This window comes from Triturus cristatus, chromosome 4_1, assembly GCF_964204655.1.
Source record: "Triturus cristatus chromosome 4_1, aTriCri1.1, whole genome shotgun sequence".
Taxonomy (NCBI): Eukaryota; Metazoa; Chordata; class Amphibia; order Caudata; family Salamandridae; genus Triturus; species Triturus cristatus.
The window spans coordinates 672,346,236-672,369,463 of NC_140585.1; the positions used below are offsets into that span (position 1 = coordinate 672,346,236).

At 49.8% G+C, this 23,228-nt stretch overlaps 1 protein-coding gene across 11 annotated transcripts in view; it reads left to right on the forward strand.

The window, feature by feature from the left end:
* The window catches only part of ANKRD26 (ankyrin repeat domain 26), a 1,120,330-nt gene that overhangs the window by 773,506 nt on the left and 323,596 nt on the right, over window positions 1–23,228 (forward strand). For all 11 annotated transcript variants that reach the window (XM_085653113.1, XM_085653117.1, XM_085653121.1 and 8 more), the window contains one exon: window positions 16,860–16,937. In XM_085653113.1, the coding sequence (XP_085509239.1) occupies window positions 16,860–16,937 (78 nt within the window). The remainder of the gene's footprint in view (window positions 1–16,859; window positions 16,938–23,228) is intronic.

Sequence of the window (23,228 nt, forward strand, 5' to 3'; positions counted from 1 at the left end):
ACTACGGCCGACCTCCTGCATTCGCTGGGGTTCTCCATCAATGTGCCGAAGTCACACCTGATTCCCTCTCAGAAGCTCCTCTTCATCGGAGAGGTTCTGGACACAACGCGGTTTCGGGTTTATCCTCCCGAACAGCGAGTCTGGGATATTTGGGCTATGATTCCGATCTTTCAGCCTCTATCCTGGGTTTCGGTCCGGATGACCCTGAGGCTGCTGGGCCTCATGGCCTCCTGCATCCTGCTGGTCGATCATGCCAGGTGGCATATGCGGGATCTGCAGTAGGACCTAAGTTCCGGTGGACGCAGCATCAGGGGAATCTGTCCGATTGCATTTAGATCTCGGAGGGCACTGCACAACAATTGCAGTGGTGGCTCTCGAACCAGGATTGGGTCAATGGCAGATCCCTCTCCCTTCCCCAACCAGAGCACACAGTGGTGACGGATGCACCGCTTCTGGGATGGGGTGGCCACATGAGAGAGGTGGAGATCAGAGGCCTCTGGTCTCTGGTGGAGTTCAGAGGCCTCTGGTCTCTGGCGGAGTCCGGGCTCCACATCAACCTTCTGGAGCTTCTGGTGATTAGTCTTGCACTCAAGGCATTCCTTCCATCTGTCTGGGGAAGAGTAGTGCAGGTGTTCACAGACAACGCCACCGCCATGTGGTACTGCAACAAACAGGGCGGGGTAGGGTCGTGGACCCTATGTCAGGAGGCCCTCCGCCTCTGGACATGGCTGGAACATCAGGGCATATCCCTGGTGGTTCAAAACCTGGCAGGGTCCCTGAATGCCAGGGCGGACGAACTCAGCCGCAGGTGCATGATTGATCACAAATGGCGTCTTCACTCGGAGGTGGTGCAAGGTCTCTTTCAACAGTGGGGAGAGCCTTGGTTAGATCTATTCGCCACCGAAGAGAATGCGCAATATCAGCAATTCTGCACGTTGGAATTTCCAAGGCGGCACTCACTAGGCAACGCTTTTCGTTGCGAGTGGAGTTGCGGTCTATTGTATGCCTTTCCGCCTATACCACTTCTGCCCAGAGTGCTGAAGAAGATCAGGTGCCACTGGCTCCAAGTCATCCTTGTGGCTTCCGGATTGGGCATGAAGAGTTTGGTATCCCGAGCTACTCAACATGGCCATTGATCCTCCGACCCGCCTGCCTCTTTGGGAGGATCTTCTGTTTCAGCAACAGGGGACAGTCCTCCACCGAATTTGTCCAGCCTCCACCTCCTTGCATGGAGATTGAGTGGCGGCAGTTGATGTCTTTTGACCTGCCTCCTGAAGTTTGCGATGTGACCTTGGCAGCCAGGCGTCCCTCCACTAAGACGGTATACGCCTGCCGATGGAACAAGTTTGTGGCATGGTGCACAGCAAACGCTGTGGATCCCCTTTCTGCCCCTCTTTCCGAGGTTCTCTTGTTCCTTCTTTCTTTAGCCCAGCAGGGCTGTGCTCTGCACACTATTAAAGGCTATCTTTCTGCCATCTCTGCCTTCCTTCGGCTTCCGGATTAGCCTTCTCTTTTCAAGTCCCCGGTTGTTAATCGTTTCTTGAAAGGCATAACTCCTCTCTTTCCTCCTATCCCTTTTGTTATGCCTCAGTGGGATTTGAATCTAGTCTTAACATTTTTTTAATGTGCGCTTCCTTTGAGCCGCTTCACAACTGTCATTTAAGGCTTCTGACACTTAAAACTGCTTTCCTGTTAGCCATCACACCTGCCAGACGGGTGAGTGAGCTCCAGGCCCTTTCCTCCAAGCCTCCTTTCCTGTCTGTCCATCCGGACAAGGTGGTTCTCAGGACTCGTCCTTCCTCTTGCCTAAGGTTGTCACTGCCTTTCACATTCGGCAGACCATCACTTTGCCCAACTTCTTTCCACCTCGGCATCTTTCGAAAGAGGACGAAAGGCTCCACCGTCTGGACCCAAAACGTGTGCTTTCCTTTTATCTGGATCGCACCAAACTGTTCCGGGTGGATGACCAGCTCTTTGTCGGCTACATGGGCGTCAAAAAAGGTAGGGCCGTACACAAGCGGACTATCTCCCGATGGGTCGTTTTGTGTATCAAAGCCTGTTATTCTCTGGCAAAGAAGGAGCCTCCAGTGGGGCTGCGCGCCCATTACACCAGTGCGATGGCAGCAACTACTGCTTTGGGTGGTGGAGTTCCTTTGAATGACATTTGTCAGGCAGCTACATGGGCTTCGTTGCACACCTTTACCAAACACTACTGCCTTGACTATCAAGTCCGGAGAGCCTGCTTCTTTGGCCGTTCTGTTCTCCAAGACTTTCTGGTGTGATCTTGGTTCGCAGACCCACCTCCGGGGGTATCTATTCGAAGGTAAGGAATCTATAACTAACGTGTTTCTTTCAGATGAGCAAGTTACTTACCTTCGATAACAATATATCTGTAAGAAACATAAGTTAGTTATAGAGTCCTTACCACCCCACCCATCCTCCCCGTTCTGCGAACTGATTTCTAGGGTTAAGGATGTCCTTTCAGGGCCCTAGTTTTGTGCACCTGTGGTCAGTGTCTTGCATGGGTCTGCGTTTCTGGCACAGAAAGTCGTGTTCAGAACTGACGTCAGCATGCGAGGGTGGCTTCTAAGTAGCTGCTGCAACGTCATCCCGGCAATAAAGAAGCCAACGACGGACGCCAAGCCGACCGACGCCACCTTCTGACACACAGAGGTACTGCTATCGAAAAAACTTTCTGGATCCAGTCTGACACCTGGGGGTAATTCTAAGGTAAGGAATCTATAACTAAGTAATGTTTCTTACAGATTTAGCGTTACCGAAGGTAAGTTACTTGTTCATTTGGTGCTCACTTTGCATACTCCAGTTCAAACATGCTCAGGCCGTTAGCCCCCACTCTGATGCAAACCTAGACAAAGGACATGGGAGTATCCTCCCCACTGTCCAGCCCCTCCTCTGGGAGGGACCCCTGAATAAATCCCAACCCTTCCTAAGGGTACTTAAGGGCTTACCTGAGGGTGGGACCTTAGATTCGCTGTGGGTTTCAATTTCGATTCAACTCTGCGTAATCTTAAGTCGTCTGGACATTCTGACTGCGTTGAACTGACCGCATCGGACTTCGCTTTGGGAACCGAGACTGCAACCAGGAAGACTCTGTCTACTCCAAATCTCATCATCCTGCCAGTCTGCTGCACCGGCAGTGTCCGTGCTCCATATAGGTTCCTCACAGGGCCTGTGGACATCCAAGACACCCAAAGGAATCTCCCTTGGAGTGAAGGAGTTACTCCCCTGCATCTGCGGGCACAGCAGCGTAACTGACCGGTTTGCTGCTCTTGGGCTCCTACATACTCCGAAAGGTTCAGTAACACAGGTGTCGGTTCTACAACTCCCTCAAGGCCTGCACTGTTTTCAGACCGAGTCTTTGGCCACTATCCCTCATCGGCACCACTGGAAACGAGCCCCTGTGCACTGTGTCAGCTGGCTGTTGCTAACGCTGGGCGACTCTTGTCTCCAGAGATCTTCAGGTCCTTTCAAGGGACTTCTTTGATTCCAGTGGCTCTTGTGCTTGCTCGGGACCTACACTGATTCACCTAGTCATGGTGAGTCACTTGGGTCTTCCTGGTCCTAACACTGCGCCTTCTTGGACTTCTACACCTGTTGCCGTTGCCAAGGTGTATTGTTGCCTCTGCAGGACACTGACCCCCTGATTGTTGACATCCGACTTGGGACAGCTCATGAACGGCTCCTGGTCTTCCACAGCATCACCTGTTCTGCACAGCTTCATCTTCAAGGGCACCATCAACCATCCTGCATCTATCAACATTGGTGGGCATCCGTCTCCAGTGTCTCCTGGTCACTCTTGAGTGGCATAGACTCTGTCCCCTCTGCTTGCAGGTTCTTTTCCTCCTGAATCCACCTTTGGGTTCCACCGGACTCCTTAGTCTACTCCTCCAGCTGCATCTTTCCTGAAGCCGTCCATTGTGGGTTAAGTCGGTTTCTGATGTCACCTGTCACCTATGCACCCAGCTCCTCTGGTGTAGGTGTCTTGGTTCAAGGGGTATCCACGGGTGGGGTGACTCCAACCTTCCATCTCCCACAGTATTGTTTCTTTGAAATTGCAAGCGTGACTTACCCTTTGACTTGAATTGAGTGCGCAGTCTTGTAGAAACAAGCCTCTGCACACAGCCTCTGTGGGGTTCCTAGGTACTCACCGTGGGTGGTTCCTTGGGTCGCCGGCTCTTCTACGTCTTCTGGGTTTACTCTCGTCTTAAGTCTTGTTTCACATTCCACTATTTTAGAATATGGTTTAGTCTCCCCCTGGCGACCACCATGTATTGGGGCTACTTACTTGTTTTATTTGCAAAGTATTATGTGCATTGTGTTCTATCTCCTGGTAGGAGATATTGTTATGTGTTAGTGAGCGTCTTATAATAAATACCTATTTTTATAAATACACCGTGTGGTTCCTTTTCACTTAACCTATACCAATAAGATTAAGGTCTGGTAAAACAAGCTGCTTTACTCTATGTCTGGACTAAGCCTGAAGGCTGCTTTCCAGAGCTACCACTTAGAGAGCTTTCCAAGGTTGTCTAAGACTACTAAAATCACCCTAAGGGTTGTCTGGATTAGTTCAAGGTGCTACACTTACATAAGTGTTACAACAAACAAATGATGGACAGAATGCTGACAATGCAGACATTCTCCCCCAGTCAAGAGATCTGGGTTAAATCCATCGTTCTTTTGCCCACTACGCCACCCCAGTTTAGACATGGCCATATGCAAATCAGTCTTGACCCTGTGCCTCATGCGAACAGTCCAGCCCGAACTGCCAAGCCATGTCTTCCCTGGACCGGAATCAAGCATCCTAGGACCGGTTTCTGGCTATCAGCCGTCATCAGCCAGGATAGCTTGACTCCAGTGGCGTAGTGAGCACGGGTCCCACGTCTGGGAATACCCATCCCACTTAGGGCAAAAAGCGTTGCTCAGATGTGAGTCCCGTGCTCTCCATGCCACTGGAATCAAGCTATCCTGGCTGAAGAGGGGTGAAACCCCGTAACCGGTCCTAGGATGCTTGTGTCCAGTCCAGGGAGGACCTGGCTTGGCAGTTCGGGCTGGACTGTTCCCATGAGGCACAGGGTCAAGACTGATTTGCATATGGCTGGGTTCAAACTGGAATGGCATGGTGAGCAAAAAAACGATGGATTTAGGCCCAGATCTCTGTACTGGGGTGAATGTATGACATTGTTCTGCATTCTGTCCATCAATTGTTGTTTTTGCATTTGTCACCCCGAGTGGGACGGGTATGCTCAGACGTGAGTCCCGTGCTCTCCATGCCACTGGAATCAAGCTATCCTGGCTGAAGAGGGGTGAAACCCCGAAACCGGTCCTAGGATGCTTGTGTCCAGTCCAGGGAGGACCTGGCTTGGCAGTTCGGGCTGGACTGTTCCCATGAGGCACAGGGTCAAGACTGATTTGCATATGGCTGGGTTCAAACTGGAATGGCATGGTGAGCAAAAAAACGATGGATTTAGGCCCAGATCTCTGTACTGGGGTGAATGTATGACATTGTTCTACATTCTGTCCATCAATTGTTGTTTTTACACTTACATAAGTGAGCACCATACACTAAGCCAGCTTCTCACACAACTCCACTCTGACCTGCCATTCCACTGTACGACACACCAGTCAACTCAACAACATTCAATGCCACAATACTGTACAAGACGATAATCTGACAGTCCACTCTATTCCACCCCACTGTACTCCACTCTGCGTGCTTCTATGCCCCTCCACTCTTTGCCACTGTACTCCACTCTATGCAACTCCCTTTATGCCACTCTCTGCCACTTTAATGCACTAGACTCTTACAACACCCTACTCCATTACTCCACTCTATGCCTCTCCACTCCAAGGAACTCTACTCCATGCCACTCCACTGCTTGACACTCTGTGGCACTCCACTCCACGGCACACCTCGGTACAACACTCTCCTCCACTCATCTCTGCGCTTCTCCATTTGACGACACTCCACTCTATGCCCCTCTACTCTACGACACTCCGCTCTACAATACGCCACTACACTCCACCCTACGCCACTCCACCCTACGCCACTCCACCCTATGCCACTCCACCCTACGCCACTCCACCCTACGCCACTCCACCCTACGCCACTCCACCCTACGCCACTCCACCCTACGCCACTCCACCCTACGCCACTCCACCCTACGCCACTCCACCCTACGCCACTCCACCCTACGCCACTCCACCCTACGCCACTCCACCCTACGCCACTCCACCCTACGCCATTCCACCCTACGCCATTCCACCCTACGCCATTCTACTCTATGCCATTCCACTCTATGCCATTCCACTCTATGCCATTCCACTCTATGCCATTCCACTCTATGCCATTCCACTCTATGCCATTCCACTCTATGCCATTCCACTCTATGCCATTCCACTCTACGCCATTCCACTCTACGCCATTCCACTCTACGTCCCTCCAAACTACGTCCCTCCACTATGCTCTACAACTAGCCACTCTGACATGCCACTCCAGTCTACTCTACAACACTGCACTCCACTATTTGACACTTGCTGTTTGCCCCCCTTGCCACAACACTCTATTCCATGACACTCTATGCCACTACACTGTATGCCACTGTACGACACTGTACACCACTATACTCCACTCTTCTCCCCTCTATGCCACTCCACTCTACAACACGCCACTCCTCTCTACGCCACTCCTCTCTCTACGCCACTCCTCTCTACGCCACTCCTCTCTACGCCACTCCTCACTACGCCACTCCTCTCTACGCCACTCCTCTCTACGCCACTCCTCTCTACGCCACTCCTCTCTACGCCACTCCTCTCTACGCCACTCCTCTCTACGCCACACCTTCTCTACGCCACACCTTCTCTACGCCACACCTTCTCTACGCCACACCTTCTCTACGCCACACCTTCTCTACGCCACACCTTCTCTATGCCACACCTTCTCTATGCCACACCTTCTCTATGCCACACCTTCTCTATGCCACACCTTCTCTATGCCACACCTCTCTATGCCACACCTCTCTATGCCACACCTCTCTATGCCACACCCCTCTATGCCACACCTCTCTATGCCACACCTCTCTATGCCACACCTCTCTATGCCACACCTCTCTATGCCACACCTCTCTACGCCACACCTCTCTACTCCACGCCACTCCACTCTATGCCGCTCCACTCTACGCCGCTCCTTTCTGATGGATTCATCTGCCAGTGGATTCCTCACCTTGTGAATATCCCCTGTGCCAGCATTCCACAGAACTTTTTTTTTCCACAGCTCTCTACGCCGACGTGGACGACGTCATGATGCATCGGCTCCGCTCGCGACTCCGTATGACGTCACCGGAGCCATAAGAGAGCCACATCGGCGTGATGACGTCAGTTCAGTTCCCTTTTTTCCGCGCCGTCGACGGGCAACGGTTTTTCCAGTACTCTCCTGCTACTTTGTAGTTGTTCGGTGTTACTGTTAGAGAAAATCTGTTATGTCTTCGACGAGGAAGTCGGGTTTTAAGCCCTGTAGGGAATGTTGGGACCACATGTCTATGACAGACCCCCATGATGATTGTTTGTGGTGCCTTTCATCTGACCACGACGTCGAAGATTGTTCAAGCTGCAGGAGGATGAATCCGAAGGCGTTGAAGGAAAGGAAGGCGAAGCTTTTTATGGCCAAGGCCAAAAAGGAGAAGAGAGGTAGAAAGAAGGAGAGGTCGAGACCGGAGTCGTCGACTTCACGTTCATCGAAGTCGAAAAAACATCATAAGAAAAGGAAGCATTCCTCTCGGCGCCGGTCTTCGAAGAACAAGGCGTCGAGATCGACTTCGCCTCGACGTCGAAGTAAGGATTTGTCTCCTTCTCCTTCTCCTTCTAAGACTCCAGAAGGATCTCCTTCGCCGAAGCGGACTCCAGCGCGGTCACCGGCGCAGTTCCCGGCACAGTCACCGGCGCCGTCTCCGGTTCCAGTGGAGTCGTCTGTTTCTGATGATGAGCAGGAACAAAGGAAGGAGCCTTCTCCAGGGCCTGAGGATCCTACGGCTCCGGTAGAAGACACTGCGGTGCCGTTGCCAGGTACTCCGCAGATGGATCCAGGATCGGTTCCTTATCCGCAGTTCCCGGCTCTGGGTACAGATTCTTCGCATTTTTTAAATGCTATGTATGGAATCTTCAATCGGGCTGCCTTCCCATCCGGTGCACCGACTGGTCCCCTGGGTCCTATGGCGTATGCTCTAGGGGTACCACAGCAGAATGCTCATGCCCCGTTTATGCCTTTTCTGCCGATGGCGACTTCGTGGCAGTTTCCGGCGCCGTCTGGGGATCCATCGCGACTCCGGCTGGATCGTCATGCTTCGGAGCCTTCCTCGACGCCTTTGCTGACTCCCTCGGTGCCGCGTCCGGCGCAGCCGACTCCGTCTTTGGCGCCGCCGACTCCTACACCTCTGGCTCCACCGAAGCCGCGTACGGCGCCGACGACGCCGGCTCCACGGATTCGGTCGAGAAGGGAGGCCCAAAGAGTCTTGGATGAGGAGAGGTATAGAGTGGAGGTAGAGGAAGGTGAAGTGGACACGTCCTCTGATGAGTTTGGAGAGATACAAGAGGCTAGTGGCCTGGATACGACTCCTGAGTGGGAGCAAACTTCATCTAGGTCATCTCCACCTCAGGAATTGATTCCTTACCATATGGTTATAAAGAAGGCTGCAGAGTTTTTGGATTTGCAGTTGCCCTCTGCGGAATATAAATCTAACCTGCTGACAGAGGTGTTGCATTCACCTACTTCGACTTCTGAGCCTTTACTGCCTTTTAATGAGGCTATTTTGGAGCCTGTTTTGGAGGTATGGCGTAAACCACTTTCTTCTCCAGCGGTTTCCAGGCAGGTGGCGAGAAGATACAGGGTGGGACCTGGGGATCCAGATTTTTTTTCTACGCACCCGTCTCCAGAGAGCCTAGTTGTGCAGGCGTCCTGCTCGAAGCATGCTTCGGGAGCGTTCCCTCAGTCTCCTGCGGACAGGGAGTCCAAAAAGGTGGACCAGGCAGCTAAGAAAACTTTTTCATCAGGAAGTATGGCACTTAAATCTACCAATGCCACGTGCTTGCTGGGTCGTTATGTGCATGCCTTAATGGACTCAATGAAGTCTTTAGCCCCTAAGCTGCCTGAGGGTGATAAGGCGTCCTTCATGGAGGTGGTCGCAGATACTCAAGCTGCTGCAAGACAAGTGATTCGATCGGGGCTTGATACAGCAGACTAGTGGCAAGAATAATGGGCTCGTCTATAGCCACGAGAAGGCAGGCATGGCTCCGTCCATCTGGCTTTTCTTCGGATGTTCAGGCCACATTGGTGGATTTGCCGTTTGATGGACAAAAAATATTTGGAGAAAAAGCTGACTCTGCCCTACAGAGATTTAAACACAGCAGGGTAACCGCTAAATCTTTGGGTCTGCACGCTCCTGCTAAAGGTTTTGGTTTTAAAAAGTTTAGGGGTTTCGGAAGGTCTTCATTTCGCTCCTTCCGGCAGCCTCAGCAGCAGCAGCAGCAGCAGCAACAACAGCAGAATCCCCTCTATAGGTCCTATAGAGGGAGACAAAAGGGTCGGAGAGGTTCTGGACGCAACCGCTCTTCTTCTTCCTCCTCCTCTGTTCCCAATGAGGCTTCAGGGAAGCAGCCCTAGATCCCCCATCCTGGATCATGTAAGACCTGTGGGGGGTCGGGTGTCCCACTTTCTGCGGGGTTGGAAATCTGTTACTACAGACCTTTGGGTTTTGAACCTCGTGGAGACTGGGTACGCCCTTCCCTTTCGGGAGTTTCCTCCCCCTTACCCCCCCTTGCCAAGGTTACTGCTCGGAAGACCATCTGCTTCTTCTGCAGAAGGAGGTGCTAGCTTTTCTTCAAAAAGGTGCGATGGAGGTGGTTCCGGAGCAGGAAAGGGGTCAGGGATGCTACTCCCGGTATTTCCTGATTCCCAAGAAGGACGGCAGATTGCGTCCGATACTGGACCTCAGAGTCTTGAACTTTTACCTGAAACAGGATAAGTTCAAGATGCTGACCCTTGCACAGGTTCTTCAAGCGTTGCAGCAAGGAGACTGGATGGTGTCGCTCGCGTACTTCCATGTCCCAATCCTGAAGTCGCACAGGAAGTATCTCCGTTTTACGGTTGGGTCGCACCATTACCAGTTTGCGGTCCTCCCGTTTGGTGTTACTACCGCACCTCGAGTCTTCACGAAGGTGATGGCAGTGGTAGCGGCCCATCTCAGGAGGTCAGGGATACCGGTTTTCCCCTACCTGGACGACTGGCTTCTGAAGGCAGAGTCCCCAGAGATGGTGCAGCATCATCTGCAAGTAACATCTCAGCTGTTGTTCGAATTGGGTTTTTCGATAAACGTGCCCAAATCTCACCTGGTGCCCTCTCAACGCAACCTGTTCATAGGGGCGGTACTTGACACTACTGTGTGTCGAGCATTTCCTCCTCCTCAAATAATTCTTGACATTCAGGAGATGGTCCCTTTATTCCACAATGGAGCGGTCTGAAGGTCTTTCGCCTGCTCGGTCTGTTCACCTCCTGCATTCTGTTGGTCAACCATGCACGCTGGCACATGAGGGCACTCCAGTGGTGCCTCCGCAGGCAGTGGTATCAGCACAACGGAGATCTCAGGGAGTCGATCAGGATCTCCAGAGAAGCTGCAGCGGATCTATCTTGGTGGAGCGTGGAGGGCAATCTGTCTCAAGGAAAGCCCTTCCATCTACCTCCATCGCTGGCCACGGTGATAACGGATGCCTCCACCTTAGGGTGGGGTGCTCATCTGGGGGATCTGGAGATCAAGGGTCTTTGGTCTCCGGAGGAGAGGTTGCTTCACATCAACCTTTTGGAACTGCGGGCGATTTGTTTGGCACTCAAGGCCTTCCTCCCTTCCCTTCGCGGTCAGTCTGTTCAAGTCCTGACAGACAACACTACCGCGATGTGGTATGTCAACAAGCAGGGAGGAGTGGGGTCGCATTGTCTCTGCAGAGAGGCCCTGCGTCTTTGGTCCTGGACTCAGGACCATCGGATTTGTCTGACGGCAAATCATCTGGCCGGGGTGCTGAACGTGCGTGCGGACAGTCTCAGTCGGCAGTTTTCCACCGACCACGAGTGGAGGCTCCATCCGGAGGTGGTTTGTTACGTCTTTCGGACGTGGGGAACCCCTCGGGTGGACCTGTTTGCCACCCGCGAGGACGCGCACTGTCCGTCATTCTGCAGTCTCCAGTTTCCGATGCAGGGGGCGTTGGAGGAGGCGTTTCAGTTGAGTTGGGGCTCTCGACTCCTTTACGCGTTTCCTCCCATACCCTTGATTCCTCTGGTTCTGAGGAAGATTCGCCAAGACCGGGCCCAAGTCATTTTGGTCGCCCCGGATTGGCCAAGAAGGGTGTGGTACACAGATCTTCTCCACCTCTCCTCGTGCCCTCTGCTCCGTCTCCCTCTGAGGGCAGACCTCCTCTCGCAGTCAGAGGGGCAGGTTCTACACCCCCACCTCCAGAGCTTACACCTTCATGCCTGGAGATTGAACGGGGCAACCTGAGTTCTTTCTCTCTCCCACCTGATGTGGTGGATGTTATTTTATCAGCCAGACGACACTCCACCAAGTCCATTTACTCCTACAGGTGGTCCAAGTTTGTAAAATGGTGTGGAGAGAGATCCATTGACCCTTTAAAAGCACGTCTTTCTGAGGTGCTCCAGTTTGCCCTTTCCTTGGCTCAGCAGGGCTGTGCTGTGGCCACGGTCAAGGGCTATCTTTCGGCCTTATCGGCCTTTCTATGTCTACCTGATCAACCGTCATTATTTAAATCTCCGGTTGTACTAAGGTTTATCAAGGGCCTTACAAACAAGTTTCCTCCTACTCCTTTTGTTATGCCACAGTGGGACCTCAATCTTGTCTTAACTTTTCTGATGGGGTCCCCGTTTGAGCCTCTTCATAGTTGGCCTTTGAGGCTGTTGTCCTTTAAGACGGTCTTTCTTGTAGCCATAACCTCGGCAAGGAGGGTGAGTGAGCTTCAAGCTCTTAGTTCTAAACCCCCTTTTCTAACATTACATGCTGAAAGGATGGTGCTCAGGACCAGGGCTGCTTTCCTGCCCAAAGTTGTTACTCCGTTTCATTTGGGGCAGTCTATTACTCTCCCTGTTTTTTATCCACCTCCTCATCCCTCCAAGGAGGAGGAAAGGCTTCATCGCCTGGACCCCAAAAGAGCTGTCAGCTTTTACTTGGACAGAACGAAAGACTTTCATCTGGAAGATCAGCTCTTCGTGGGTTATGTTGGACATTCCAAAGGAAGAGCGGTGCACAAGCGCACTCTATCAAGGTCGATCATCCTTGCCATCAAGATCTGCTCTGCCCTGGCTGGTAAGGTTCCTCCTGAGGGTATTAGGGCTCATTCAACTAGAGCTAAATCATCTACATCTGCTTTGGCCCGGGGTGTTCCTGTGGCAAATACTTGTAAAGCCGCAACTTGGGCCTCCCTCCATACTTTCGCAAAGCATTATTGCTTGGACTCTGAGATGAGGAGGGAGGGCCACTTCGCGCGCTCTATATTGCAAGACTTTCTGGTATAGGAAGGTGGACACCCTCCTCCGGGGGTGGGGACCTCCGGGGGTGGGGACTGCTGTGGGAATCTATTCACAAGGTGAGGAATCCACTGGCAGATGTATCCATCAGAAGAACAAGTTACTTACCTTCGGTAACGCTTTTTCTGGTGGATACAGTATCTGCCTGTGGATTCCTCACTGGCCCACCCGCCTCCCAGTTGTCCACCTTTGTATACCTTAAAAGTTGTCTTGTTTGAGATGTTGTTATGCTTTCTTGTACATTTGTAGGAAATGCTTATTTTGTTTAGCTTTCCTTTGGTTTATGTACTGTGTATATTTGATTGTATATTGTATACTGTGTGTACTTTGAGTCTGTCGTTGGTCCACCTGTGCGCCTCGGGGGCACGGTAAAAATGGGTGGAACTGGCGTCATCACGCCGACGTGGCTCTCTTATGGCTCCGGTGACGTCATACGGAGTCGCGAGCTGAGCCGATGCATTATGACGTCGTCCACGTCGGCGTAGAGAGCTGGGGAAAAAAAAAGTTCAGTGGAATGCTAGCACTGGGGATATTCACAAGGTGAGAAATCCGCAGGCAGATACTGTATCCACCAGAAAAAGCGTTACCGAAGGTAAGTAACTTGTTCTTCCATGACACTCCTCACCACTCTACGTCCCTCCACTCTACGTCCCTCCACTCTACGTCCCTCCACTCTACGTCCCTCCACTCTACGTCCCTCCACTCTACGTCCCTCCACTCTACGTCCCTCTACTCTACGTCCCTCTACTCTACGTCCCTCTACTCTACGTCCCTCTACTCTACGTCCCTCCACTCTACGTCCCCTTACTCTACGTCCCCCCACTCTGTCCCCCCACTCTGTCCCCCCACTCTGTCCCCCCACTCTGTCCCCCCACTCTGTCCCCCCACTCTGTCCCCCCACTCTGTCCCCCCACTCTGTCCCCCCCTCTACGTCCCCCCCCTCTACGTCCCCCCCTTCTACGTCCCCCCCCTCTACGTCCCCCCTCTACGTCCCCCCACTCTACGTCCCCCCACTCTACGTCCCCCCACTCTACGTCCGCCCACTCCATGACACGCTACAACCCGCCACTCTGACATGCCACTCCACTCCACTCTACGACACTGCACTCTACTCTTTGTCACTCTGCTGTTTGCCTTCCTTGCCACAACACTCTATTCCACGACACTCTATGCCACTACACTATATTCCACTCTACAACACTCTTCTCCCCTTTATGCCACTCCACTCTACAACACTCTACTCCGCTTTATGCCACTCCACTCTACAACACTCTACTCCACTCTGTGCCACTCTACGACACTCCACTCTGTGCCACTCTACGACACTCTGCTCCAATCTATGCCACTCTATGACACTCTATTACAGATTATAGGCAAAATCTGCCGAAAAGTACAGTTTTGCACTACGTAGGCCTACAGGGCCCCAACAATGTACTAATCTAGGGGTTAACATTCACTCTACGTCCCTCCACTCTACGTCCCTCCACTCTACGTCCCTCCACTCTACGTCCCTCCACTCTACGTCCCCTTACTCTACGTCCCCTTACTCTTCGTCCCCTTACTCTTCGTCCCCTTACTCTTCGTCCCCTTACTCTTCGTCCCCTTACTCTACGTCCCCCCACTCTACGTCCCTCCACTCCAAGACACGCTACAACCCGCCACTCTGACATGCCACTCCACTCCACAACACTGCACTCTACTCTTTGCCACTCTGCTGTTTGCCTTCCGTTGCCACAACACTCTATTCCACGACACTCTATGCCACTACACTATATTCCACTCTACAACACTCTTCTCCCCTTTATGCCACTCCACTCTACAACACTCTACTCCCCTTTATGCCACTCCACTCTACAACACTCTACTCCACTCTGTGCCACTCTACGACACTCTACTCCACTCTGTGCCACTCTACGACACTCTGCTCCAATCTATGCCACTCTATGACACTCTATTACAGATTATAGGCAAAATCTGCCGAAAAGTACAGTTTTGCACTACGTAGGCCTACAGGGCCCCAACAATGTACTAATCTAGGGGTTAACATTCATGTGTAGATTTACAGTCCCTAACATCCTACATAGACTCCTTATGACACTTCTAAGATTTGTCATATTTCTCTGGCTCGGCTTAGAATCAGATTTCAAAGCTTTGTCCCCCCTACTGGATCAAGTTTATTACTCAGGAGCTCCCGCTTTTGAATACTTGTTCTGGGTTGCTGCAGAAATGCGCTGTTTGGAGAAGGGTAATGGACGATGCACTGGTGCCGTTACACCCCCTGAGGAACAGTTGTGGCAGTAGACTTGCTGAAAATGCTCCTGGTAGTTAGGGTTGGCCACCAGGAGAATACCTCTACAGCACGCCTCTCCAATCTACACCAGATTTGTTCAAATTGAGCCTACAGGGCTTGAGATACAGTATGGTCCTCCAGGCGGGCACGCAAGAACAAAGCGTGTAATGCTTCATGATGATTTGTGAACATTTCCCTGCAGAGGGCTAAGCAGTAGGTGCAACAAAATTAATTATTTTTGGATGGGGCAGAGGCATGTGACGGGGCCTCTCCCCAACCTAACTTTTGACCCCAGGGAGCCCATCTCTCTTGGCCTACCGCAATAAAAATGTCCCTGGAGTCCCCAGACTCCCAGGGCAGCAGAACACTGCCAGGGCATCAACACCCCCGTGCCTATGTCTTTGATGGGGCAGATTGTGCAAGCACATTGCCTACTGTCTGTGTGCCGTGGGTAGGAGAGAGCAGAGTGGCTCCTGCCTGCAGTTGGGAGCTAGAATGAACATTGACTCCTGCCCGAGGCGGAAACAGGAGAGACTTTGCTGGCTTCCGTGCCAGTCGTAGAAAGACTCCCTACAGCTTATATGTATGCCAGATGGGACCAGAACACCCCACAAAAAATGTAAAGTGAGCCGTAGAAGCCATAAGCTGCAAAGCCGTTTTAGGCAAGGCTACAGAGAAGGAGCGCACTATAAAGCCCCTCGAGGGGCTTCTAATTTGCATACTTTGCCTTGTGGTGCCCCAATGAATAGAAGGGGTACCACCAACAATTAATGAAGAGTGTTAAGGGGGCTTCAGGAGGTGTAGCAACATTCCAGATAGTTTTTGAAAACACACCCTACGTCTCCCAGGGTGTTAGATTTATGACCCTGGAACAGGTTTGCCTTCATTGCAAAGCCCTCCTGGAGCTGGAGCTTTGGTCCTTAGGCTCCCGAGTGCCGGGACACCTTGTGGTTGGTCCTCTGACTGCAGTAGTATTCTAATAAAAGTAGAAGAAGGAAAGACAGTGTTACACATTTTCGTTTACAAACAGTGCTTTATTGACAATAGTAATGGCTGATAATGCAAGGTTTTAGATTAAAATGAATGGCATTGACTGTTAGTACTACCCCGTTGACTTCATAGATCAGTCATATGTATTGTATATTGGTACTGTCCCTACTGACTTTATTTTTGTTACATTGTTGAATTATACTATGTGACTGCCTTTAACTGATGTGGTGAGACCCAGACAAAGCTAGTAGGCCTGCCTTATTTATAATATTGTGATGTTGCATCTAATATAGGTCGAGATATTGTGGTTATAGGATTCAGAACTCGCTAGGGGTGTAACGTGTTATAGAGTGTCACGAAAGGTATGTCCACCTATTTGATTGTTTATAATTGCAATTTGGTGCACAGTAGTGCACAGTATTTAGTTAGCAGAAGTATGATTCCTTTTCAAAAGTAAAAAGCACTGACTGGACAATGATTTAATTAGTGTTGTTGTTGCGTACCATTGAGCTGGGGTTACTAGCCCACACCAATTTTCCTGAGTAGGCCTTTGACTGCTCTGCTTTGCCACACGAGAGAGTCATTTGCCGATATGGAGTATTTGGTTCCTAGTAAAAAGACAATTGCGGACTTGCTACTTGTGAAGGGCCCACAAATTCAGTGGCTCCGTATTTTAATCTCTTCTATGTCATCCCGACTTCAGCTGATCAACAGCTGGAACATTTGAGAGATTAATTAGGTGTGGTAAAAGTAGTGCGGTTGAATGGTGTTGAGAGGTGTATGTTGACTATCAGTCTGAAACAGAGTATTGTGTAATTTTCTTTTGTGATTACTAGAAATAATGTTAAAATCACATGTATTGTAATTTCTAAATATTCTATGAGAAAAATAGGGCTCATAATTGATCATTGTCGCTGTAATGATTATTTTATTGTTTTACAAGTGATTTATTATATTATTATATTTTTTTTATGTTTATAGATTCGTACCCGTCTTGAAGATCTGATCACAAACCTACAATCAACAAAGATCGGTTTGGAGGAGCAGCTCAACCACCAGGTAGGAATCAGAATCTTCATTGTGATGTGCCATAGAATTGTTCATTTTGTAACCATGACATTTACTAGGTGTGACAACTTTTATACAAAAAGACAGTTTATACTGCAGAGCCTGATATAATTGCAACAACATGCTGCCATTATTGCCATAAATACGCAATGTTTTTGTGAACATTTTCTTAAATTGTTTTTCAGACCAGATACCCAGTGCTAGAACTTGTTCAATTTTAAAAGGAGGATGTAGCAGGGACCTCAGTTCTCAAAGTAGAATGTAGCAGGGGTTCTTCTGGCATAAACTCCCCTATATGTAGAATAGCAAATGTTTTTCAAATTGATTCGGACACGTCTGAAAACGTGGGCAACTAGTTTAAAAGGGTCTGTGAGAACGAGCTGGCTTCCATCCTAGTTGTTGTCCTAGTTGTTGTATGGTGAGTTACTGCTTTGTTCATATTCATACCACATGTCCACAAGCACTAAGGGACATCTTTGCATTCGTTTTGTTCTCATAGGGTGCTTTTTTTTAGGTTCAGTAGTTTCTGTTGTGGATTGAGAATAAGGAACAACATTTATGTGGGAATATTCCAGTGTCTAACAAAAAAAAACTCCTCTCCACCATTCCTATCCCACACCCTTGCCCACTCACTTATATGTCTGGGAATACAATGACATCTGAATGATCTGGGCATGTTCGAGCCCCAAAGTGGGATATTGTGGTATAATCTGCAAGGCCTAAGGATCTCAGGAATTGCAGACATCTAAAATTCCTATAGTTATTTTACAGATGTAACAAGACTAGATTCCATAATTGACAGGCCTTATCTGACAATTTATGTGCAGTTTTATTATACCCCAGTAGAAGCCAAAGCTCATATGATGGTGTGGCGGTCTGCCCCCAAAGTAACAAGATGGGTTGTTTGGCAGCCACCTAGATGTGGGATATTCATTTTTGTGCTAAGGTGTAGATCCCTCCACAGGGCTCCCACAGGAAGGCAAACTGAGATAGTTTGTCTATGGCATGGCCATGAATTTATGAGATGGCAAAAAGATCCTGTCCCAAAAATCCCTCAACTGTGTTCAGGACCACAGGCTATGGAGCTGAGAACATACTTTGTCCCAACCCCTTCAGAAGGTGCTGGGTTTTGTCTGATTGATAGTGTGGAGCAGTGAGGGAAAAAGATGCTAATGGGACTGGATTTTTAAAGTATCTCTTTACTCCCAGTATGGTGGGTGAAGTTATTTGCTCAAATAAATATTTGGTTCCATTGCTCTGCATCAGGGGAGTTGCTGGGCTCTTTTTCCCATAGTATTTGAAAAAGGAGCTTATGTTAATTTACTGGAGAGTTGAGGAAAGCATATATTTTAGAAACTAGATGTTTAGTGGTGGATAAATGTTGAAGAAACTTTTCAAAGCATGTTAACTTCCTCATGACACCCTGCTTTAACTCTGCCCTGAGCTACCCAAATTCTAAATTGTACATTGCAGAAGCGCTCCCTCTCATGGATCTCATACACTTGTTTAATGTCTTCACATGATTTCAAGATGCCTTCAGAGTAGAAGTCCCAGAGCCTGAAACATCTCCACTTCCTACAAATCTTTAACTCAAATGTCTCCATCCCCTGCTAAAAATTAGGGTTACCAACTCTCTGTGTGAGATGCACGTGGTGGAGTCCCATACCCCTATAGTGGCCCTAGTTACTGGAGAGACATGGAGGAATCATCCTCACAAGCTCGCAGGGACCCAAGGAACCATTCCCAGCTATATTTGTTTCCCGCTTTAGCCATTCAATCATGCATCTTAACTGGAAGGCTTGGTAATAGTGCAGCAAGTGGGCCACTCCCAATCCACATTCCCGTATTGATCTGGAGGCCCACCACCTCCTAGTATTCTTTACACGGTGGAATGGGCCATTGCAGGAGGAAACGTCCTCAAGCCAATGATGTCTTGGAATGTTCTGTGAAAGGGGTTCTGAAAGGAAACACGCTTTTTGCTGGTTCACTCCAACATTGTGCCTCCATGTGAACTACTAGATACTAGTGTTATGGCTCTGAAATGCCCTGAGCCCTGCTAAACAGGACTCAATGCATGTGCGCTGACTTTTAAAATGGTGTATTTTCCAGTAGCTAGTCCCCAATTGTCGTAGCTCAACTTACTTGTAAGTCCATAGTATATTGTACCAGGGATACAAAGGGTCTGTAAGTTGAGGTGTCCCTCAAATATACAGAAAGAACCTACAGAACAACAAATCTTACACTCATTAATAACAAGGTAAAATACACTCTGATGGATACTTGTGCCTGTGGATTCCTCACCTTTTGAATATTTGCGCCAGCATTCAGCGGAAATTCTTTCCTAGTTTTCCCACGTCGACGAGGATGTCATAATAGCACGGCTCCACTCATGACTCTGTATAACGTCATTGGAGCCATAAGAGGACCTCGTCGGCGACGGTTTTTCTAGGGACTCTCCATTTTCTTCGTTAATACTTTGTTTCCTTGAGGATTTCTGATGGCTACTTCTGAGAAGTCCGGATTCAAGCCCTGTAGGGAATGTGGCGGCCACATGTCCATCACGGATCCCCATGATGATTGCCTTCCTATCGAAGCTGCAGGAAGATGAATCCGAAAGCCCTTAACGAACGTGAGGCTAAACTCTTTAGAGCCAAAGCCAAAAAGGAGAAGAGGGGTCGAAAGCGTGAAAAATAGTTGTCTTCTCACACTTTGAAGTCGAGAAAACACAAGAAGTCGAAGAAGAGGCCTGGTTCTCGGCGCCGTTCGTTGAACAAGGCTTTGAGGTCGCCTTCTCCAGCTAAGCGGCTTCGAAGGAAAGACTTTGCATCTCAATCTCCTACTCCAGTTCCGATGTCCCCGGCGTCGATGGGCTCTTCGACGCCTAAAGGTTCTCCGACTCCAAGTAAGTATCCAACGCCCAGGGAGTTGTCTCCTGTTGCTGTGGCTTCGCCTGGGCGAGCGCGCCGTCTTCACCGGCTCCGCAAATTCCAGAACAGCCTCAGGTAATACCTGCTCAGGAAGGTACGGATCGAATTTATTTTTGGGATTTAAAAAAAAATTAATTTCTTTATTGCTATTTCAAGAGTACAGTCCATGTTCACATCCAACTACATATCCCGCAGACAACAGTTTACACAATGATCATTCCAATAACAAATGCAAGGATAATTTTGGTACATACTTTATCTTGAAAATTCTTTCCAAATCTGGGATTTTCAAACCTTTAATTAAACAATCCCCAAAACTCCCCACCCTCCCCCCTACCGGGTCCAACCAACTCGAGGTCCGTCTATCCTAAAATCAGTCGTAGGTTTCCACTTGTTTTCCCTCCTGACTACGGGCTACAGCCCTATTGTGATGTTCATCGTCTTGTGATGCAAGTGTGGAATTTGGGGCATGTTCCTCAATCTCTTGTAACATCATCCCCCATGCCAGCAGCACTTCGGAGAGCTTATCATCTCTTCTAGTGCTTCGCATATGCCCCTCCTCTGCCAGTGCCCACTCCTTCAGATCTGTTTTCCAGTGTGCTAGCAGCAGCCCCCGTTGAGTTAACCAATGGATCGCTATGCGTCTCTTGGCTGTTATAAGCCCCAAAACCAGGAACCGCCTGCTCGTCTTGCGCTTAGGGTCGCGGGGAATTAAACCGAGGAGATAAGTACGCACATCCAAGGCAATAGTCCACCCCTTTATTCTATTCAATTGCTCTAGGACCGCCGTCCAGTATGTCTGAATTATTGGACATGTCGACACCATATGTGGGAAATCTGCCTGAGCATATTGACATCTAGGCCACTTTGGATCTCTAGATCGATCAATGGCGTGCAGCCGCCTGGGTGAAAGGTAGAATATATTAACTATATTATACTCAATCTGTTTGAATCTATTACATACCGACACCTTGCGTACGCTTTCGTGAATTTTCTCCCAATCTCATGGCGTAATCTCCTGTGGACACACCTGCTGCCATTTGTCCTCTACTTTTAAGGGTCCACACTGTTTATCATCCCTTAGCGCCCAATATAAGTGGGTGACAAGTTTTCGCCCGCCGGCTATGGCAATCATAGTGACCAAGGTATGGGTGTGCCCCGGGACCTCTGGAAACATTGGCCATAATTGCCGAGACGTTGCCGCTATTATGGCATATTGCAAAAATTGCCCCGGGCCCAACTCAAAGGTATCCACCGCTTCCTGATACGTAATGAATCTATTTTCCGGGTAGAGGTCTGACAGCATTAGGCAGCCCCCTAGCTTCCATTTGTCAGTTGACATAACCCGCTGTATATGAGCGAAGGGTGACATAAGCAAGAAATCTGCCTCTGGGGCATATGGCTGTTCCCGAACCAGCCTCCTGACCACTCGTCCCATATTGCAGCTAGCAGTCCAACCAAAGGAGGCCATTGTTCTCGTTGCCTCCCGTAGTCCAAAGGAGCGCTTCTAACTGGCTTTCTCCATATGTGTCTGCACCAGAAGGTACGGATCCATATCCTCCTTTTCCTGGTCCTGGAACGGATCCTACACATTTTTTAAATGCGATGTTCGGCATGTTTGCCAGAGCCTCTAACCCATCTGGTGCGCCTTCAGGCCCCATGGGTCCTTTGGCTTTTAATTTGGGTGTACCTCATCTGTATGCCCAGGCGTTCTTCGTGCCATTCTTGCCGACGACTCCGGCTTGGCATTTACCGGCGCCGAGGTCTTCCACTCCTGTTCCTCAGACTCCTTCAGCTGTCGAGGCGGCATCGACTCGATTCGATCGACGCAGAGATTTGAAACTGAAGGTCCTCCATCGGCGCCAATGCCATTGTTATCGTCACCGGCGCCGCGTCTGGCACTGCCGACGCCGATTCTGAAGCAGCGCTCTAGGAGGGATGCACAGAGGCTGCTTGAAGAGGAGGAATATAGACCGGAACATGAGGAAGGGGAAATTGTCGAGTCTGTGGATGAGTTTGAAGGTCTACAGGAGGCCAGTGGATTGGATACTTCCCCTGAATATGAACTCTCATCTCCTAAGGGTGGAGTATTACAAGATGTTGCTCCTTATCACATTGTAATAAGGAAAGCAGCTGAGTTGCTTGATCTGGACTTACCTTCAGCTGAGGTGAAGTCTAACATTTTAACGGAGGTTTTAAATACATCTGCTGCAGTTTCTGAACCACTTCTGCCCTTCAATGAGGCCTTAACAGAGCCCATAATGGAAGTCTGGCAAAAACCCTTGACTGCTCCAGCAGTTTCTAGGTCCATTTCAAGGAGGTACAGGCCAGCTCCTGGTGATCAGGCGTTTTTCATCGCATCCATCTCCTGAAAGTCTGGTGGTCCAGGCTTCTTGCTCAAAACAATCTTCTGGTTCATTCCCTAATATTCCAGGGGATAGGGATTCTAAAAAAATGAAGCAATCGGCAAAGAAAGTATTTTCTTCAGCGAGTATGGCATTAAAGTCCACTAATGCTACCTGTTTACTTGGGAGATATATCCATGCTCTTATGGACTCTGTCAAGCAGCTGGCTCCAAAGTTGCCTGAGGAGGATAGGAATAATTTCCTGGAGGCTCTATCAGACTCTCAGGCTGCAGCCTGTCACCTTATACAGTCGGGCTTGGACACGGCTGACTCTGTGGCTCGTGTGATGGGGTCTTCTGTAGCAACAAGGAGACAAGCTTGGTTGAGGTCATCCAGATTTTCTCCTGATGTTCAGGCAACCCTGCTGGATTTGCCCTTTGATGATCGAGACTGTTTGGCACTAAAGCTGAATTTGCGTTACAACGATTTAAGGATACCAGAGCCACTGCAAGATCTTTGGGCCTTCAAACGCAGTCTAGAGGATACGGCTACAAGCGGTATCGTGGATTTGGAAGGGTTGCTTCCTTTCGTCGCCGTCAACCGCCTCAACAGAGCCAGCAGCAGAATCCTTTGTAGAAATCGTACAGGGGTAAAAGTAGGGGACGTCTTAGTGGAGCCACCCGGCAGCAGTCCTCCTCCTCCTCTTCCCCCCCGCCACCGTTGGTGCCTCAGGAAAGCAGTTCTATATCCCCATCTTAGAACATGTTGGTCCTGTAGGAGGTCGGGTGTCCCACTTTCTACAAGATTGAAAATCGATTACTTCAAACCGTTGGGTTTTAAATCTTGTAGAGAATGGGTGAACCCTCCCTTTTTTAGAGTTGCCTCCTCCTTACCCTCCTCGCCAGGGTTGTTCAGAGGACCACTCACAGCTTTTTCAGCAGGAGGTTCTTACCTTGTTACAGAAAGGTGCGATAGAGGTGGTTCCAGAGAAGGAAAGGGGTCAGGGGTGC